This window comes from Cricetulus griseus, chromosome 4 (assembly GCF_003668045.3).
Source record: "Cricetulus griseus strain 17A/GY chromosome 4, alternate assembly CriGri-PICRH-1.0, whole genome shotgun sequence".
In the NCBI taxonomy this organism is placed as follows: domain Eukaryota; kingdom Metazoa; phylum Chordata; class Mammalia; order Rodentia; family Cricetidae; genus Cricetulus; species Cricetulus griseus.
In genome coordinates this window covers 16,439,489-16,462,215 of record NC_048597.1, presented here as the reverse complement: position 1 = coordinate 16,462,215, position 22,727 = coordinate 16,439,489, and the positions used below count along the sequence as shown (strand labels likewise).

At 36.0% G+C, this 22,727-nt stretch overlaps 1 protein-coding gene across 3 annotated transcripts in view; it reads right to left on the bottom strand.

Annotated features, from left to right (window-relative positions):
- Positions 1–22,110, bottom strand: part of Tmprss15 (transmembrane serine protease 15) — a 103,247-nt gene extending 81,137 nt beyond the window's left edge. The window contains exons 1-8 of one of the 3 annotated variants that reach the window (XM_027413318.2): positions 21,966–22,110; positions 18,099–18,229; positions 17,774–17,841; positions 10,255–10,406; positions 8,379–8,423; positions 5,440–5,475; positions 4,141–4,185; positions 3,996–4,040 (exon numbers count right to left, since the gene is read on the bottom strand). In XM_027413318.2, coding sequence (XP_027269119.1) covers positions 3,996–4,040; positions 4,141–4,185; positions 5,440–5,475; positions 8,379–8,423; positions 10,255–10,406; positions 17,774–17,841; positions 18,099–18,229; positions 21,966–22,110 — 667 coding nt within the window. The remainder of the gene's footprint in view (positions 1–3,995; positions 4,041–4,140; positions 4,186–5,439; positions 5,476–8,378; positions 8,424–10,254; positions 10,407–17,773; positions 17,842–18,098; positions 18,230–21,965) is intronic. The other 2 variants (XM_027413319.2, XM_027413320.2) reach the window with 2 other exon arrangements.
- Positions 22,111–22,727: the final 617 nt, after the last annotated feature.

The window sequence follows — 22,727 nt, the reverse complement described above, 5'->3', positions numbered from 1 at the left end:
AAGTAACTTGTGCTGTCTTGATGCTGTCTTTGGATCTTTATTTCCTGAAGCTCTACAGGTCTCTCTATTTGTCTGTCAACTCTTAAAGCCTCACTGGCAAAAGATGGTGCTTGGGGCCCTGTGATTCCTGTGCTGAGTGATTTTATGTCAACTGTACTCACTTTCTTGTCATTTGAAAACATAATGTCCCAAGCACGTTGGCCTGTGAACAAGTGTGTGGTGCGTTCTACTAATTAATGATTTTTTTGTGTGTGTGTGTGGGGGTCCAGCCCAGTGTGGATGTTGCCAGCCCTGGGCAGGTGGTCTTGGGACATATAAAAAAGCAGACTGAGCAAGTCTTGGGAAGCAAATCAGTAAGCAACACTTCTCTATGTCTTCTGCACCAGTTCGTGACTCCAGGTTTCTGTTCTATTTGAATTCTACCAATCTGCCTCAGTGATAGACTGTGTTGTGGAACTGTAAGGTGAGGTAAACCCTTTCCTTTCCAAGCTGCTACTGGCTTTGGTGTTTTTATCACAGCTATAGGAACTCCTGCTAAAACAGTCCCTGTAGTGATCATTAACCCACCCATTTTTATGGCTATTTATGCAAAGACATTTTACAGGGTGGAGATAAAAGACAAAAGGAAAAAAATATTTATGTCGCAGCACATCCTCTGTTCTCACAGATCTTGATGCGGAAGAATAGTCCATTAGGGCGCAGGGATAGGTTGGTCTGAGGGTGGTTACAAACTCCCTACATAGCTGACAGTGACCTTGACGCTCTGAACATCCTGCTTCCAATGTGAGAGTCCAGAGAATGTAGGTGTGCACCAACACACCCATGTTATGTGATGCAGTGAAAAGTAACTAGCCAGGTGAACAGTGGGCTGCATGGTTGCATTCTAATTAGTTTTAATGAGGTGATAAGAGTGCAATGAAGGCACTGGACAGTAGGCAGAGGCTGAAACCAGTTTCACAGGAGAATTCATGTTTAAATCAGGCTCTGAAGAATTCCTGGACAAGACTGAATAGACAAGCATGAAACCATATGTGTTCATGTGGCAGGAAGACATCGAAATAAGGCACACAGAAAGGTCCAATTTATCTAGAAGTGATGATGGTGAGGGCATGCCATAAGAGAGCGAAGAAGGCTTGGAAGTACCAAAGTGGTCCTTTCTCAAATAAAGATCGCCGCTTACTAGTTAGTGGGTAAAATCTCTACATCCCTGACTTGAGCAGTTCCACCAACAGCACAGTTCTCCCTAGATTCTTTTGGCCAACCATCATGTCTTTCACAAAAACTGCCTATTGCTCCCCCCACCCCTTGAATCCCCAACCTCTACCACACATCAAATTAGTGGCAAGATATCTCATTTTGTGTGAAATAGAGAAAACTCACAGTATGGAAACTTCCATGTTTCTGAAATCATTGCCTGAACTGTCAGCAGCAAAGAACTAGAACAAGCTACAGTATGGGAAGCCTTCAAGCCTATGAGCAGGTGCCCAGAAGAGCCCCTCCAGGCATACTGCAGCAACCAAAAATCAATCTGTGTAATATGGCCTTAGCTCTGGTCACTTCCCTCAAGTGCTCCAAATTGGTTGGTAAACTTCACAGTAATTGGCAACAAAGGCATCTGAACAAAAGAACATAAGCCACATGGACTTTTTACCTGTTATCATATAAAAATTCTCTTTGGCAGAATTTATTATAGTACTAATGCCGGGTATATGATGCATGTGTTTGTTGATTTTTCTCAAACTCTATCTTCAGGGCATATAAAAATGAGAGTAAACTTAACATCCCTGAAAGACATATTCATAATAAATTACAGCTTGGAAACTGCAGTTTTCAAGTTTAATTGCCTCGTTCCTCTCTATAAATCTATAGTGTCCTGCTGTATGAGGGAAATAAAGGAGAGGTATGATTCAAGACTCACGTGCTACATGAACTAAATGCAAAACGATATGATATTTCACTACCTAGTTACCTGACAATAATTCCTTATGCATTGATTAAGGCAATTTAACAAAATGAAATAGTTGAAAATGTTTTGTGGTTGCATAAGTTACCAGATGAAAAACGATCACGACCAATTTGAAATCATGTTTGAAATCTAGTATTAGAAAAAATTCTTTCTTTTAGAATAATATGTAGTTGCTGCTATAATATTCTGCCTTGTCATCATTCTGATGTTAGTCATTAGGAGCAGAGTGAAGTGACCTAATTAGTTCTGTCCACCTCTGTGTGAGTTGCTGAGCATGTCTTATCAAGAGTGAGCAGTTTGATATAAACTTTTTATGTGATACTAAGAATTGTAAACTAGAACTTAGTGCATGCTTGGTAAATTCAGTATGAGATACAACATTTTATATTACTTCTTCATCTTTATTCTGACATCACTTGCTTATTTCTAACAAGAAAGAGAGGCCCAAGTATGTGTTGACCATATTCTTGTAACTCAAATGAAGGGGTACTTTGCCTTGTTTTCTGCACCTGCTTTTTCTTCCTCCTGAAGGCACTGGACATATGCTCAGCTAGATTTCACTATTGCTCCACTGTTTTCTTCAGCATAGTTCAAGGCTTTCTTTTGTTGTCATATATCTACTGTTTATTGTCCCATCCCTGAGCCATTCCACGTATATCCCTTATAAATATTTTATGCCTCTAAAAGGACCGCAGTAACTCAGTTAGATGAAACATGTAACGAATCTATAAAGTGACAAATGGAAAACAAGACATGAATTTATATGCTTGTTACTTTATTTTTAAGTTTCAGGAAGAATATCTTGCAACGTTTTAACTACCTTTTCAGTTTAGTTTTAGATGAATGAAACTCAGTTATTGAGCTATTTTTTTCAAAGTCAATTATTGTTATATGAAGTGAATGTGTAAAATGTGGTTTTGGAACATTTAGTATTTCTTCATATTGCAAAAATGAATGTGGGGTAAGTGACAATTTTCCATATGTTGGGCTGCTCTATAGCTGTGCCTAAACATAATTGTGGGTATTGTCACACAGTTATGAGCTTTCCATGGGCTCCACAGTTGTTATTATTGGCAGCAAATCATTTTAACTAATGAATCATGCTTTGTTTTGCATTTCCAACATTGCACCAGTTCTCTTATTCCTCTGGTGGGTCTGACCAGTGATCAAATGTACTTGTCAGACCCACATGTGAAATAAGAGAACTGACTCTCAGGAGTCATCCTGACTTCCATATGTGCACTCTGACACCTGTATTCTTGTACTTATGGGTTACATAAATTAGTACATATAAAAATGGCATTCTGGAAACTATCTTATATTATACTCTTACTGAAAAAAAAATGACTGAATGAATCCAAAAGTACTTTGTGACTAATTTATGACAGTACTTCATTCACAGAACAGCCCTAAGTTGGATGCAGTAAATACAGTCAAAAGAAACTATCTCAGTATCTGATGAAACTGGCATCTTTTCAAGAAAACCCTCCAGGCCTAGTGGTTACATCTCTGGCAAGTGGTGATAACCATAGTTTTAAAAATCAGAATGCAAGAGTAAGTCAGGCAACTAAGGTATTAGCCCCCAATATCTAACTATGTTTGTTAAATTTTATGTTTCAGCTGCAAACTAAGTCCAATTTTTCTTCTGAAAGAGTATTAAACTATTGAAGCATCAGGTAATTTCCAAATATTAGTGAAAACCTAAAAATATATATATTTTTATTAAGACTTAGTTGAAGTCTTAGCCATAGAAGTGCTGACTATTAGTTTATCTGAAAAAATAAATAAAATTAAAATAATTTATATATCTTAAGTGGATATTAGCTATTTGTTATTTATTTTCTCTGTACAATATTTTACCTTGGCGGTTTTAGCTTATTGTAAATTAGTAGTCCATGTTAATTTATTGTATATCATTTTATACAGATATAGAGATATAAATATGTTTTATTTTAATTTTTACAGCTATTTGTAATTGACAACTAATTGTGCATATTTATGATAATCACACAATACTATAAGAACTCACCTGAAGTTGTTGCAGCAATTGCTGTTGAGAAGTTACCCAAAGATGCTAGAAGAAAGCAAAGTTGATTTGATACTTGGGTTTATGATATAAATTTAATCTCAAACATGGTTACAGCTTAAGCCAATGTGACACTGAAAGAACTCACCTAAAGTCGTTACAGCAATTACTGTTGAGAAGTTACCCAAAGACGCTAGAAGAAAGCAAAGTTGATACTTGCGCTTATGATTTAAATTTATTATAAAACACAGTTAGAGTTCAAGTAGCTTTTCATTTCACTTAGGCTGTAGATGCTGCTGCTTTTGTGGCACCCTATTGTAAATATGCTATTAAAACTCACCTGAAGTTGCCAGTGGACTGCAAAGATAGGTGATATTGCAATAATATCACGTATTAAAAATGTTATGTGTACTGTTTAATGTTCAATCCAATGGGGCTGGAGAGATGACTCAGAATTTAAGAGCACTGGTTACTGTTGAAGAAGACTTAGGTCCCCTTCTCAGTACCCACACAGAGGTTCACAGCCATCCGTGACTTCTGTTCTGAGGGATACGGCACCCTCTTCTGACCTCAATGGATACCAGGCATGCATGCAGCATGCATACAGATAAGCAGAGAAATCATCCATTAATAAAATAATATGAATGCATTTAAATATAGTATTTTATATGATTTTAGCTTATTATGAATTATTAGTGTATATTAACTCAGATATGCCCTTTATATCTACACCAAATGATGTCTTTTATGATTCTTAAAATTTGTTTTACAGCTATTAATTCATTGCTGAATAATTGTGTACATTTATGGAGTTCAATGTGATATGAACTTCATAGTGCTGTTAGATACTGATCTCACCTGGTCAATACAGGAATTTCTGCTGTGAGAACCCAAAAATGCTTTAAGAAAATAAAGCTGATTTGACAAATGATTTTAGTGAAGTGGTGGCACATGTCTTTAATTCCAGCACTCAGAAGGCACAGGCAGGTGGATCTTGTGAGTTCTAGGCCAGCCTGGTCTAAATGAGTTCCAGGACAGCCAGGGATACACAGAGAAACCCTGTCTTGAAAAACAACAACAACAACAATAATAATATAATAATTGTTTGGCTCTTTTTTGCATTTATTTTTTCATGATGTTCTTCAGTTTTTAACATGTTTGTTTCTAAAACTAAGAGCCCTAAATGCATACACCACAATTGAAACCAAAGGATGTCTTTCATGACAAAGGTTCTTGTCACCCTTATAATGACATGAATTTAATCCTTGGAACTCACAAGGTCGAAATGGAGTTTTCCTAGACTTCTGTAAGTGTAACATCACAGGTGTACACCTACAAGCACATGCTCACACATGAACATAAACATATGCACACACATTCACACTTTCCCACAATAAATCATAAATAAATCATAAATAAAATGAATTATAATGTTACTGAGGCAGACCTGAAGTTGTCATAGAACTGCTGGTGGTCAGCTTATCTGCAAAGATAAGTAAGATTAAAATGATTATTATGTATTTTAGACTGGCTATAAGGACATTAACATACATATCATATGTAAAATATTTCATCTAAGAACGTTTCAGCTTATGGGGACTTAATACTTAAGTATCTGAGTCTAAGGATAAACCTTTTATATTTTATTTCAATGTTTTACAACTATTTTCGTTGAAGGTAATTTTTGCATATTTATGGGATTCAATATGATGTCTTGACTGCATGTATCTTTGTGCACCGTGTACCGTGTGTGTGTGTGTGTGTGTGTGTGTGTGTGTGTGTGTGTGTCCATGGAAACAGAAGCAACCTCTGGTTGTGCAGTTATGCACAGTAGTACCTATTAGGTGTGTACTGGAACCCAACTCTAGAATTCTGCCAGAGCAGTAGGCACTTTTAACCATTGAGCTATCTTCCTATCTTCCTATTTATTCTTTTATGTCTTCTTAAGTGTGAAAAATGGGTTTTACAGAAAATTAAATAAGATGATTATTGGTTCAAATATGTACTATATAATACCTGTCTCAGTTATTGTGGAAATGTCATAATTATGGATAACACTAAAAGTGTTATTATGATCTTTTGAAAATTTCTATTTCTTAATGATAAGATTGACATTTAGGATAACTTTTGCAATATTCAAGAGAAGACTAGAAATCACACAGTTTTCAGGATGCTGATTTCAGAGAATTTATAAAAGAAGGTACCTGGTAGATTTGGTTAGTTAGCAGAACTACAATGATTTTTCAGATTTCTGGTTGCTATTTTAATACTTTTTCATTAGTGATTAAGGTAAATAATATTAATTGTAATATATATATAATTTTTCAAAACAATAATTCTAATAGTGATGATACTTTGATGAGACATGAGAAAGTTCTAAATATTATGAGCAGGCATGGAAACTTAAATAAAAGAGACAAATTAACGAATGCTGGATCAGTTCGTACTACAGTTTGGTTTTCTTTTTCCAAAAAAGTGTAATATATATTCTTTAAATTATTGTTTTAATGGATATGTCTCCAGACCCTCATGACATGGGTCAATTATGGAATCATACACATACCATATAAAATTTAAAATAAAACAGGACTACTGAAATCAGAAATATCCATTTCTATAATTTAAAAAAGCAGCATGTGAGAGAAAGAAGGCCATATGACAGAGCTTGGGTGGAAGGGTTTTAGGGTTTCAGAAGAGGAGAGAGAGACAGAGACAGAGAGAGAGAGAGAGAGAGAGAGAGAGAGAGAGAGAGGAGGGAGGGATGAGAGAGGAGAAGGGATGGAAGGAGAGAGACAGGGGAAGGGAGACAGAAGGAGATACAGAGAGACAGGCAGAGAAGCAGAGGGGGGATGGGAGGTGGGCAGGTCCCCTTTAAAAGGAAACATAGTGAATATGCACATATGGTGCTCTTAGTGGCTGCAGAAGAAGATGTATCTTGTCAGAACCCCAAGGACAGGCCAGTACAGACTCCTGAATACTAACACCCATCTTTGGCATAAATAAGTAGGTATTATTAATTCTCTCAGTGATATTACTCCTAATGAAAATATGGCTCATATTATAAATCAAAGAATAAGCATCATAACAAGGTGCAGAAATAAAATACATTACATTCTAATGTCATGAAGTTGATAACCCTGAGTTGTGGTCAGCCAAAATGGCTTAATCAGTAAAGCCACTGTCAAGCCTGCATGTGGAACTGAGTTCAGATCCTCAGGACACTTCTAAAAACCTCTGATCTGGAGCAAATTGGAAGCATGGGGGGAGGGGAGAGGGAGCTAGGAGAAAGAGAAGGGGGAGAACAGGAGGGAGCAGGAAGGTTGAGTCGAGGGAAGAATAGAGGAGAGCAAAAAAAAAAAAGATATTATAATAGAGGGAGCCATTATAGCTTTAAAGAGAAATCTGGCACTAGGAAAATGTCCGAAGATCTACAAGGATGACACCAACTAACAATCTAAGCAACAGAAGAGAAGCTACCTTAAATGCCCTCCCCTGATAAAGAGATTGATGACTAATTTATATGCCATCCTATAGCCTTCATCCAGCAGCTGATGGAAGTAGAAGCAGATACCCACAGCTAAACACTCTCCAGTTGCAGAGAAGGAGGAGTGATGAGCAAAGAGGTCAAGCCCAGGCTGGTGAAACCCACAGAAACAGCTGACCTGAATAAGGGGCAGCTCTTGGTCCCCAGACTGATAGCTGGGAAACCAGCATGAGACTGATCCAGACCCCATGAACGTGGGTGTCCGTGGGTGTCGAAAATCTATAAGGCCTCTGGTAGTAGATCAGTATTTATCCCTAGCATATGAATAGACTTGGGGAGACTGTTCCACATAGAGGGATACTCTCTCAGTCTAGACACACCGAGGAGGAACTAGACCCTGCTCCAAATGATCTAACAGATGTTGAAGATCCCCCATGGAATGCCTCACCCTCCCTGGGGAGCAGAAAGGTGATGGGGTAGGTGGTTAGCGGGAGGCAAGGAAGGAGGGGAGGGAGAGGGAACTGGGATTGACATGTATAACAAGACTGTTTCTAATTTAGATAAAAAAAAAACCAAAAAACAAAACTCAGGTTTGGTTGTATACAACACCCTAGAGATCGGGTGTGGTGAAAGCCGAGGGTCCCCAGAGATTGCTATCTGGGAGCTCAATATTCTCGTCTCAAAACAAAATTTAAAGCACTGATGGAAGACACCATTCCTCAACCTCACGTCTATACATGTTCATAGACATTACTGTGGACTTGTAAGTAAACATGCAGGCGTATACACACACACACACACACACACACACACACACACACACACACAGGCACGCAGATATGCAGGCACGTGCCCCCCCTCCCCCCGCCCGCACATACAGTGTTGGAAATACAAACACTGACCTGAAGTTGTTACAGGGAATGCTGTTGAGAAGTTATCAGAAGATGCTGGAAGAAAGTAAAGATGATTGTATACTGCCTTAGAATATATCTGTATTATCAAAACATTGAGGACAATTTGCTTATTTCTTGGAAGGGCACCTGATGCTGAGAGTGCCACTTTACTTGCTCTCAGGCTATTGCTTTTTGTTATGTGCCTATGATACTTTAGATAAGGTTTTGCAACTGCTTAATCAGTTTGTGCAATTTGCCTAAGTTGAGTTTGCTTCCTTTTGTATTAATTCAAGAAAAGTACCTATTGATTTATGCTACAGTTATGTGGAATAGTTTATATTCAACTAATAAACATTTCCTATTAGAAGTTGCCAATCCCAAGACTAATAGTAACCAATTTAAAGTAAGATATATTTTAAGATATGAAAAAGCAATATAAAACATAAATATCTAAAATTATGCTTGTTTTATAGATGTGTTTTAAGACAGCTCAATACATCAAATACAGCACAGTTTTGATTTGAGAATATTTTTCATTCACTGTTACCATAAGGTTTGTGGTATGTGTAAGACAGACTAAAGTCAACTCAAGAGGGTATTATTTTCTATTTTCTTTAACTTTGAACTGACCTCTCCTTCATTGATAATCAAGAAAATTCCCAGCATACATGACCAGAGGTTCATACAATGGAGGCAATTCCTCAACTGAGGTGGTTTTCCCTATTCAGGCATCTTAAGCTGTCCACTGATGAGAACTGTGGCATTAAAAATACCCGTGGTGTACATTTTTAATCCCAATGCTTGAGAGGCAGAGGCAGGCAGATCTCTGTGAGTTTGAGGCCAGCCTGGTCCACAGAGTGAATTCCAGGACAGCCAGAGCTTTTACACAGAGAAACCCCGTCTCTATAAACCAACTAACCAAACAAACAACCAAACAAAACAAAAAACCCAAAATCCATATACATATGTTTGTAGGGTATATATAGCCTACAAAGCACATACAGTAACCTACTTTCTCCAGCCATGTCCTACCTCCTAATAGCTCACTCAACAGGATCTCATTAATGAGTTAATCCTTTGGTTAATTTAGCATTTTCCTTATCCAAGTATCTTTCAAACATTGTATAAATGCAAGACCATTTCTTCAATAGGAACATTTTAAGAAAAAAATTCATGGGCAAGCCTGAGAGTTTCCATAGACACATTGTCTGGGTATTTAAAAATAATTTATTATTTTGTATGATTGTGTGTTCATGTGTGTTTGTGGGCATGGTGTCAGATTTCTATTTCAATTTTAGGTTCAGGGGATTTAACTCAGGTTATCAGGTTTGCACAGCCACCTGCTGAACCCTCTCCCTGCTCTCTATTGTTAGTTTTAACTTCCATGCTTTTCTCCCTTTGTGTATTCTTAGGATAAAAATGTTTTATCACTTTAAGAGGAAAGTTAACTTTTTCAATAGGAAATCGGGTTGGATTACATTTATTAATCCATCTTTTGTCTTCTTTTCAATTTCTAATTAGACATTTGTCCTTGCCACTTGACTATAATCTCCTAAGGTCTGTGACTCAATCAAAAATTCTCTAATTTGACTTTCTAATGAATGGCTCCAGATCACACTTGACCAATAGATAGAATGTGACAAGACTCGCAAACATCACTGGCCTCTGACATTTTCAGAATCCTTTTATATTTTCTAGTTTCCCAAACCTCTCCTCACTGATACTTCCCTTCAAATATTTCACTTTTCTCATGTAAATGTGTTACCTCAGGCGATCCTACATGCTCCTAAAGCCAAGGACGATTCTCCTGTCTCTCTCCTATAATGCTAGAATCTTAATTTCATAGCTTAATGATTCAAAGAAATCAAATAATGTTCACAGATACCTGTGATTTCAACACTGTTCAAGTCAATATGGAGAATGACCAGTTGGCTGGATTTATTTGCTTCAATGCCTTGAATCAGCTCTTCTTTTACATTTTCATCTGACACCCACTGAGCAAAAAAAAGGTCGAAAAGGACTATAACGCTGCCATTTCTGCAAAGCAATAAATAAATAAATAAATAAATGACATAAGAGTAAAAAATCAGGCATCTTCAAGTGATTTGTTCTCAGTTCAGGAAAAATGTCTAAAATTTGCTCTTAGTTGTTACATGACCTCAGTCCTGATTACCCCTCTGTATAGAACAGTATAACTCCTGCTCAGCAACACCTTTTTACAAGAATAGATATGCCAAGTATTACCCTTAGTTTATGATGGAAGGAAAGAATAATTTAAATCTTCAGTATTTTCTCAAGTGCAAAAATGCTGAAGTAAACCCAACATTGGAATCGGTGTGCAGTATGACACACAGGAACACAGTGCTATTCTCTAGTCTCTTGTGTCAAATCAAGTAATGTCACACAGTGACTGGTCATTTTACTGTTTGAAGGAATGAAGAGTGTGAGTTTGCAATGTGTCTGGTGGCTTCTTTGGGCAAAATAAGTCTGACATAACTTCCTTCATGCTTGTTTCAAACGAACTGTACAAATCGAGGATGGCCTGATACTAAGGCTCTGTAAACACTTGTATTTAGATTTCTGTTTTCATTTGTTTAACCGAAATTATTAAAATATGTCTTGATTTTGGTGGGTAGAAAGAAAAGAAACATAATTGGAATTGCTGGGCACTCAGGATATTTATTCTTTTAAGAAATTTCTTGTCCACAGGATCTGTTACAATAGAAGAATTCAACCCAGAGGCTTTAGGGAATATTCTCCGGTTTACTTTAAAGCCTCTTGGTATTTTGAATTTTAAATGGTATTTTGTTTTATTTTGTAAAAAGAGATTTAAAAAAGAATCCATTTGGAAACAATAGAGACACTTGACAGATTTTTCTTTTTTTTTAAATTTTGCACCTTTCCGTTAACCTCATGTTTCCTGTTAAGCTTACAACCACACAATGATACACACACACACACACACACACACACACACACACACACACACACACACACACACATGAGCACAGACACAATAGCTAGCTACTTGGAAGTTTTTGTCCAAGGAAAGAAAGATGTTTTGTTTCTATCTGCCTTCAGTATGTGAAGCTTCCTTTACCTTCCCTTCACCATCATCTCCCTTTTCTCAGTACTTCTTTATCCTTCCCCATTTCCTTCATGTTTTCAGAATCCATCCCCTTTGCCAAACCTGACGGCTTAAGTAGGAACTAGGAGCTGATGGATTACATATGGTTTAAAATAAAGCACGCATGCACAGAATCTTTTATCTACTCTAGTCAGTTCCACGGTTTTACTTTCTCTTTTGTTGCACAAAAGATGATTTATATGGTAATGAAATCCACATCTTCTCTGTATAGTTCTACATATTTAATTATCCAGAACCCTCGACTTTGTGTAGCTTGAATCAGGCGGTAGAAGACACAATGTATTTGGGTAGAGAGAATGCAGTTTTGAAATTTCCCTGCACTGGATTGTAACTAACTAGAATAATTCAACCTCAGGTGTAAACATATTTGTATGAAAGATGTGTCTTTTTAGTTGTGAATTATATATTGCACTTAATAATTTATCTCTATGAGGATAACAGGTCTATATTATAGATACACAAGGGATTGTATCCTTTACAATTTATTTTCATATACAGTGTAAATGTTGAGATAAGAAAGACATATAGGAGAAATCAACGAAACCATGATAAGTATTTGTGTTTCATCACATAAGCAGGCAGAAACTTATTTTTGGTAGTTTATCAATGATCTCTATCCGTTCTGTGAGATTTATTTTGTTTATTAAGATAAATGAAAAAAATCCTTTAAGGAAAAATAATAGCCATTTTCATTTCAAACAACTTGTTCTAGGTAGAGGAGACACACAGCCCTCCTTTTGTCTCTCCCTTTCTCTCTTCATTAATTTTATAGCCAGATAAATCATAACATTGTACAGAGAGCTTGGCTGTAATAGATCAAAATGCTTCTTATCTCATATTTTCCTTAATGATACTGATAACCTTTAGGTTTGCTGAATAAACACAGCTCTTTCCTTTGAGAACTTTGTGACTCATCTGTGTGTAAAGGGCAAACTTAAAGTGCACATGGCCACCGAGGGCAAACAGCCCTTTATTAGAAGAGTCAACTGCTAATGCTCTGTGAATTAGACATTTTCCACAGGGCAGAATAACAGTACCCCAAATAGAGGAAGACAACAGATTTTTCTCTTCAAACTGTACACACACACACACACACACACACACATACACACACACAGGCACTTTACGAGGTGACAAAATACATAAATACTTGTAAAATATGATAAAATAGAATGATGACAAAGTTTGATATTCTTAGTGATATATTTTGATGACATGTCATGTGAGGCCACCAAAATTGTAGTATTTAAAAAATATTGTTAGATATATGCTTTTCACAATGGACACTGTTATGTAGAGGAAAAATCAATCATTTCTGTTCCATTATGCCATGATTTCACAAATCAAATAAAAATTGAAATGCTTAGTCTGATGGTGATTTTGCCCCCTTACATATGATTATAGATATTCATTTGTGATTATTTAAGATAACCTGAGACTATGAAGATGATACACAAGCATGATGACTGGAATTTGAATCCCCAACACCCATATAAATGCTAGGAGGTCATTTACTTCCTAAGTGTAATACCAGCATTTGAGGCAAAGATGGGGAATCCTGATAGCAAGTTGGCTAGCTAGTCTAGGTGAGTGGGAGCACTCTGGGTTCAAATGAAAAGAAATATGCATCAAAGCACACACACACACACACACACACACACACACACACACACACACACACACACACAGAGAGAGAGAGAGAGAGAGAGAGAGAGAGAGAGAGAGAGAGAGAGAGAGAGACAGACAGACAGACAGACAGACAGAGACAGACACACACAGAGAGAGAGAGAGAGAGAGAGAGAGAGAGAGAGACACAGAGAGACAGAGAGAGACAGAGAGAGCATTAAATAGCTCTGAGTGTCTCCTTGTTCTCCTTTCCCTGCCTGTATTTTCTGATTTCCCTTTTCCAGGTTGTTATTTCAAAGAAAGTGACAATGCTATGACCTGCCTCCTTCCCATTAATTTTACTTGACTTTATGTCATTTTTTTTCTAGGCATAAATCTTTGACATTGAGTTGACCATCCCACCTTCATTTAGTCTGAAGAACAGAGGATTCTGGGCTGAAAGGAGGGGTCAGTGGTTAAGAGTACTTCTTGCTCTTGCAGGGGACTGGCATTAGGTTCCCAGCAGCCATATGATTGTTAGAAATAATATATAACTTCAGTTCCAGGGGGTACAATGCTTTCTTCTGACCTCTTTGGTCAGACCCCATTGTCTCATAAGGAGAGAAGAAAACAATTCCATCAAGTCTTGAGGGTGGCATTTTGTATGACTGCACAAAGTTCTGACTGAGCTGGGGAGAAAAATGCTCACTTAGAAAAGTGTGCCCAGTTAAGCATCACTGGAGATGTGCCAGGCACTGGAGCTTAGCAGTTGCTACGAAGGAAAGGAAGGACACCAAAGAGAAAAATGGGAGTCCAGCTGAGGAGAAACGACACAGAAGAATGAAAGATGGTTGTGGGGGATGTATGCATGATGCATTAGGTCAGCAAAAACAAGAGTAGCAAGGATCTATGGAATCCACAGGAGTGCCTGAGACAGTACATAGGAACACACCTGTATTCAGAGTGGCAATGCTATAGAGTCTTCCAGAGCTGAAAACCCAAGGTATGAGTAGGGAACTAAACTAAGTCTCCAACGTGTCCCACTGCAGCCTCATCAGTGGATGAGAATGCAGAAAACCTGCATTGGGCTGAGGGGAAAAAAGCTTCTTTCTAGTAACTGAAATTAGAAAATATACAAGACATAGTGCCAACAATGACTACTTAATGGTTTTCTGATGTCCATAGCAACCATAAACGAACGACTTTGCATACATGCTATTTGAGAGAATTAATTTTAAGTAGTATGGATATTTTCCACTTACAGAAATTGAATGAACTTGTGTATAAAGCTCTGAAACTAACAAAGCAGCCAATCAAAGGCTAAGTGAAGTTATCTTAAATCCTTTATATGTCCTTGAACTATTACAAAGTATGGATGCATAATTTATATGAATCACTACTTAGTAACATTAGACATTCCTTGATGTAGGTATATCTCTTTAACAGTATTTTCACTTCCTTGAAAGAGGGATTTTTAAATCATCATTGTCATCGCACCTTAAGAGACTAGTTATTATTAATTAATTAATTAATGGCTGCATGTACTTATCAGTCGATGCCTCGGTAACTCTTTTAGGTAGGAAATTAAAAACTTTATAAGCATCCCAAATGTAGGAAGGTCGAGACAATCCTCTCAGTGCCTCATCCCAAGAGAGAATGTCTTGATGGTGTTAGTTGTGTGAATTCTTTAATAAAATTCTTTCTCACTATCTTGATTCTTAAAATCTTGCAAATCATGTGGTTGAAAGCAAGGCTCCCCCGTGAGAAAAAAAAATAAGAGACATGGAAGCATAAATTGATATTTATTGGCTATTGTTGAGAAGACAAAATATTTGTTTTAGTTTTCCTGGGTATTTTATTCATTTCTTTTGTGTGTGTGGATGGGCATGAATATATGTGTGTGTTCTTATGAACGGATATTTGGGTGTGTGGGTGGGAAGGGTACTTGCATACCAGGGAGCCAGAGGACAACCTCAGCTGTCCTCACTCAGGATGCTGTCACTTTCACTTTGGAAACATCGTCTCCTATTTTATCTGGGTCTCACTGGCTCAAAGTTTGGTTTGCCTAGCTGGCCTCAGAGGCCTGTGGATCTGTATGTCTTGCCACTATAATCTGGGTATTACAAGTTTGTGCAACCAAAATCTGCTTTGTTTTGCCAATTCTAGACACTGTACTCAAGTCATCAAACCTCCAGGATGTCAAAAACTTCTCTGACTAATCTATTGAGCCCACCCACTACTGCCATTTTAATTCAATTGTGTTGATTCTTACTATATACCTATGTTTGCCCTTTGGCATGATTTTGGCCTCTACTTGTACAATGCACAGGACACTATTTATATTTGAATAATTTCACTTCATTTGCTTTATAATGGATTTTAATTTTGCATTTCACTGTCTCATTCAAAGCTCGATGTTTTGTTTACAGAATGGTGGAGAATCTGACTAAGCTGAAGATTATTTGGGGAAGAGAAGAGAAACACTGTTTCCTATAGACTACAGAAAGTCAAGGTAACAGCTTCCAGCATGTCAGATTGAAGAAATAATTATAAATGCTTCAGTGGAAAGAAACATGGCAGGGATGTGTCATTCTGAGAAGGAAAGGAAAGAAAAAGGAAATGATGGTACAGTTTGCAAAATAACAGAAGAGACTTTGACTCTATCTATGGTACTCTACTCCCCTGACAACTTGTATATCACTTTAATTTGTTGATATGTCTTTACGTCATGTACACAATATAGTTATTGTAGAACCCTTATTGAATCTCCAATTTTTCTGTAGCTTTTATTAGCAAAGCAACCTAAGATTCGTAAAAAACATAAATTTGCATCATATTTGATAAGAAACATAAAGTTAGAATACTCTCCTAGGCTTCTGGATTGACCACCACACATCAGACACAGGCTGGGCTCATTTAATTAATAATCTGATTTATTATCTTTCTACTTTATTGCTCTAACAATTATTATTGGTTTCAGAGAAGAATTTCATTTATATAACTATTTATATAGATAAGATTTAAGACAAAAATACATAGCAAAATAAGGTGCTTCTTATTTCAAAAAGCCCTGTTTTGATTATGGGTTCTATATTTTCCACAGTGTTTGATTCACTGGCTTAAAAATGAGGACACCTTGTGCAGCCTAGATACAGAATTGGGGGGGGGGTTGGTCCTGCCTCAGAGATGAGACAGACTTTGTTGACCCTCCATGGGAGGCCTCAACCTCTCTGAGGAGTGCATGAAGGACTGGGGTGGGGGAAGTCAGAGAGGAACTGGATTGTTTTAAAAATAAAAATAATAATAAATGAGGGACTTTGAATAAAGCCTCTGTCATAAGTTTTCACATAGACTGATCAATTTTCTGAAGAAGAAAGCAGGAGGGAAAACAAAGCAAAGGATAAATAAAGGGTATAACTTTCAAATAAAAAGTCAACTTTGAAAATGAACTGAATGAGACATCCAGAGGTGACTGAAACCATTTAGAAAAATGTATCAAAAACTGACATGCCAGTTTATGATGTGTGTGCATTAAGGTTTACATTGCACTGCTTTCTTCTCTGTCTTTAGTAATGTTTACATAAAAATACTACTAAATCTTTTGATACCAGTTTTCTCATTCAAATTGTTTTTGTCACATTTTTTTCATTTTAGCAAATTACAAGACTTTCTCATTTTTTTCTATTTTAGATACAAAAGGTATTGCTCAATTGCATATATTTGTACTTGAATTTTCTAGTTTTTGAGTAGAACGCTACTTTATTTTTTTTCTTTAAATTTTATAGGTTCTCATTAGGAGCATAATCTTCTTTGCTAATTGTGCTGTTCACATGTATCTCTGTTTCAAAGTCCCTTTGGTCCTCCCAGGTCATAAATCACTAGATTGACTGTGATGTAATCAAGAAGACAGGCCAAGGAGCCCTGGACTTTCGTCTATAGACACAATGATTCAACAGAGATACATAGCAAAATATCTGAGAAAACATTAGTTCTTAAGAGGTTAAATCTCATATTAAATGTTCCTGTAGGAAATGCTATATTTACATATATAATGTAGCTTAATATACCTACACACCAATACATGCTCTAGTTTGAATATTCATAGTGGAATTCTATATTATCCTATTAATATGAGACTCATTAATTTATTGAACATTGAAATTATGAATATGTATTTACTATGTGCATAGGTGTATGTGCAAGTGTGTGTGTGCACAGGTGCCAACATAGGCCAGAAGGGAGCAGATGATGCTACAATTATAGCATTTTTTTCTTTAAGTACAAAAGTTACTCCTCTCTTTTGTGATTTACAATGTAAACAAAGTAGGTGACATATTATTTTGCTAATAATTAAGTTTCACATGTCCTTAGCAAATCAAGCACTACATCTCCATGGTATATATTCAATTTTAGTCTTTGCACACATCTCCACAATTTTACCCTTGTATGAGAAACATGTTAATGTATCAATTATCAAATATTACTATTATCTCTTACTAAAAATGAACATTTTTTACTAGAAAACATTTCCAGTTCCTCACACAATATGGGAAATACTTCTATTTTCCTACACATAATGACACTACACATTTGAGCAGAGTGTTGGCTGGGAGCAATGTCTTACCAGTGGGGTGGTTTCAAGAATACTCACTCAAATTGAAAGACCCTCGATTTCTTATATTCATTCTTCAGATTACTTGATTCAAAGATCCCATCTATCTAAAAAGATGAAAACTGGATTAAATTGAATATTTACACTTTTATCAACTTTTTTATGAAGTACAGGTAATCCATTTGTTTAGAACTGAGGAAATTCATGGTAGGCTCAGGGGTTCATGCAGTTATGAATCCTGAATACAGCATGCATTTACTGATATTTTCTGAGTGAAAAAAATGTGGGCTATGTATCATTTGAAAAGAAGTTAATAAAATTGATTATGAGATTTTAAACCAGCTGTGGAGAGACAGCCCCCTACCATTTGCTGAAGGTCAAAAGCAAGAACTTTGAAGTCCACGGAAAGTCTGTCTTGTAAATTAGGATTATATGTCACTCCAGATGTTATTTTAAATGTCCCTCTGACTTCATGACTTTTTCCAAGGTCTGCGTCTAGATGAATTAATAAGAAACAAAGCTCTTGATTATTAATAGCAGAGAATATTGCATCCTGGTTTATGATATATAGGAAACGATACTCATTTATTATACTTCCTCAGTAATTATTTAATTCTTGCTTTTTCTTTGCAGTCCTTTTTTCAAAACCAGCTACTCCCCTTTCTTTTTTTTATTTTCAATATCTGGTTGTTTAAAAGACTAAAAAATATGTAGGCTTATTTTCTTTCCCATTATTTCTTCCTCCTTTCTTTGAAGTCAAGCCATACATTTTTTTTTCATTTTCTTTTTGAATTGAGATTCCTGTTGGAAGTCACAGGGCATAATCATACTTTACCAATTATGGGAAGTGACTCAGGAAAACATAGTGAGAAATGGACCATTAAAAGTTGTGTAGCTGCTGTTAGATGTTTCTTGGACCCCAAGCCTCCTGGACACTGCTGGCTTTCTACGTGTAAATTTCTGTGAAGATTTCTGCTCGTGTGTAACTTTGAAACACAGCTTTGAAGCCACTTCTTACATCCTAGTAATTATAAATTTGGCATGCATGACTTTTGGCATGAGACAGGAACTGTCTTCATTGGAGAAGCTTTTGAGAATGATGTAGAAAATACACAGTCTCAGTGGGGAAATAATATAAGATGTGGTGAACAAGTTAAACAGTCTTTGTATCTGAATCTTTTCTTTGATACATACTTGTGTTTAAAATGAGTAGCTTTGGCTTAAACTCACAAAATGATAAAACCATTAGTTAATGCAATAATAATATTAAATAATTCCCACAATGGTATGATATGAGATTTTTTTTATGTCATACAATAGGGAAATGGGGGCTTAGAATGACATAATATCCCTAATGTAATATATATGAGGAAACATGGGAGTAAAATTTAAAAATATATTTGGTTAGCTATGACGCACAAACTCTCCTCGGCACATAAATTTGCAATCCAGAAAAATATTAAGACTAATATTTCAAATGATAAACTTACATTTAGCTTAAACAATTAACATTGTGGGTTGGAGAAATGACAGAGTGGTTAAGAGCAATCAATGTCTGCTCTTTCAAAGGTCATGAGTCAGTTCCCAGCAACCACATGGTGGCTCACAACCATCTGTAATGAGATTGGTGCCCTCTTCTGGTATACAGGAAGAACACTGTATACATAATAAATAAATAAATCTTTAAAAATTTAACATTATATAATTATGTACCTTATTGTTATTTATATAATTTCCATTTTGTGCACAAATTAAATTACATTTGAATCTCTCCATTTAAATATGGAAAACAGTGAAAGAGTTGAGAGACGTCTGATTGAAAGAGGCTTGGAGATCTTTATTAGCATGTCTGTGTATGGAACTGAACTGCACCCTAGACAGTAGAATGTTGATGGAGAAACCAGCAGTCTGAATAAAGAATATGGACTAGTTAGCAATATTGCACCAATGTGAATTTTTTAGTAGAGACAATTTTTGTGCCTGTAGAAGAAAATAACAAGTTTAGCTACATAAGCATTCCATGTAATCTTTACAGTATTTTAAAATTTTACACACACACACACACACACACACACACACACACACACACATATATATATATATATATATATATATATATATATATATATATAACAATAATCAAGGAAAAAGGCTACCAACTTGAGAGTTGGGGTAATTGACAGGGTTTCAAGGGAGGTAGCTGGGAGAGGAAACAGAGGGTGAATGTGATACAAATCTACTTTGATTAAAGATGTTAAAATTTACAATATTTCCATAAGTGCAAAATTAAATAACCATAATAAACCTTATTTCTTCTGTTTTATTATTAAAGTCAAATTTCTCTTTATTGTGAGTTATTCCTCATTACAAAGCATCAACATTTACAAATAATGTCCATATTATAGAATAAATATGACATATCTTTTATGAGCTCAAAAATTCCAATAGACAGCAAAATTATTTTTATAGAGAAATATATGACTTTTATGATGATCTTTTTTTGACTTTTTTATTTGAATTACAAACAAGATTGAATTACATGACAATCCCAGTTCCCTTCTCCCCCCTTCCTCCCCTACCACCCCCAACTAAAACCCTACCTATCATATATCCTTTCTTCTAATCTACACCTGACTCAACCTTTCTGCTCCCTCATGACCTCTGAATTCTTCCTTTCCTTCCCTTCTCAGTCTCATAGCCTCCTCCCCCCTCTTCCCATGCTCTCAATTTGCTCAGTGGATGGTGACCCTTTCCCCTTCTCCAGGGGACAAAGTTTGTCTCTTTTAGGGTCCTCCTTGTTTACTAGTTTCTCTGGCAATGTGGATTGTAGGCTGGTAATCCCTTACACTATGTCTAAAATCCATATATGTGTGAGTAACCCAATCACAACAAGACAAACGTGATATGTACTCACTCAAAATTATTATATTTTAAAAGTTATTTGAAGCATGTAAATAAACCTAAACCACCAATTTTCTAAAACTGTAAGTGAAACTTGTGTATTGATCATACTAAATATAAATATTCATCTTAAAGGCAGATGTCTTCTAGATGGTTATAATATTTAAATTATCAGGTTTTATACTAAAGTTATTTTTATAAAGCTACAAATTCTTTTTATTATATCCAAATTCAAATATTTATTTGTCAGGGGAAAATAGCTTATCCCAAAATACTTGCTTATCAAAACTAAGGTGACTCAAATAAATTCTATTTGTTCATTTTTAGAATTAATTCACCCACATACAATTCATCATTTTAAAACATAAATTAAATTTTATTTAAAAAATCTTCAGTGCCCCGGCTACTGTGATGATTCTGACTATATATTTATCTTATAAGTGAATAGGTGATTATTAGGAATAAATTCTCAGAATTGAGGTCCAGTTTGTACTCTGATGTCTTCTATATTCTCCAATTCTTTGTTCCAGATTCATAACCCAGACAGTGAAACACCAATAAATATAAAGTAAAATATTTGTTACACCATGCTATTATATTTGAATGTCTTTGAAAAGTTTTTGGCCCATATTTGCATAATTCTACACAATGACATTTTAGTTTCCTTCTTTTTTTCTTATCATATTACAACTCAAGCTGAATAAAATTCTTATAAGTCTGTATTTATGTATTTATGTTTGGATTTATCAGCAACATTTTAGGTCAAAAAACAGAATAAAGATATTTTATGTAAATGGACAACAGTGCTCACTTACTCCTCATGTCTATGGGCTTTTATAATCCACGATGTTTTAATATGTTTATGATTTCAAATTTATCACTATGAGTATGCAGACTGTGAAACCTACTATATTATATGTTGATATTAAAAACTGAATATTATTTTGCAAAAAAATTTAAAATATTTTCTTCCTAAATTTGAATTTGTGGTTGTCTTAAATGACATAACAACTGATTTTTTAAATTTTCTATGAAGTAAAGTATCCAGAACCACTTAAATGAAACAAAAATATATTGTGGTGTAGCCAAAGTAACGAATAAATATCAACAAAGACTGACTTAGCCCGGCGGTGGTGGCTCATACCTTTAATCCCAGCACTCAGGAGGCAGAGGCAGGAGGATCTCTGTGAGTTAGAGACCAGCCTGGTCTACAAGAGCTAGTTCCAGGACAGCCTCCAAAGCCACAGAGAAACCCTGTCTCGAAACCTGACCCCTCCCCAGCAAAAAAGATTAACATAGAGCATGTTCCTTGTTTAAGCGCACGGCTTACCTGTTTCTGATTCCTTGATGGCCAGCCAGGCCACTGCAATTAACCCAGCACAGAGGGCAACAAGAATAACGAAGAGAGCTGAGAGCATTGCTTCGAAAGAGCTAAGAGTACGATGTCCTACAGCCATCTTTCTGTTTGACTTCATTTTTACTTTTGAAAGATGGATAATGTAGGAACTGTGAGAGACTACAGTTTTTCACATCAGCAAAGCCAATGCTTTAAGACTAACTGTAGAGTAAAATCTATTAAGTTCCCAAGGATTTTAAAGGCACCAACTACTCAAGCCAACACTGACAGTCTTCAGCTGTGTGTGTCCCTCAGGAAATGGTGTGTCTCTATGCCTTCAGTATCTTTAAAAGGGGCAGTTAATATTTAAGAAGATAGAGTGAGTGAGCAAAGATGCATAGAGTTGTAAATTACAGTCATGTGAGCAGGCCATTTGTCAGGGTAAGAGAAATGAAATGAATGTCATAAACAAAAAAAAATGACCCTTAGTCTCCTTGAGAACTATTAAAAAACCATGAAAATGATAATAGAAAAGTTGGTCATTAGGGAATGCACTTGATATTTGCATAGGTGTCCCTAACAGATTAACCTTCTGCCCTGTGACTCAGGTCTTCCTCTGTGGGAAGGTAAACAACACCCAAACCACAACATACATAGATGTATGCTATAGATAGAGTATCTTAGTCTACTCCTTCGTTTGTTCCTTCCTACTTCCCCCTTTCTCTTACATGTATGTATGTGCACATAGATATATCA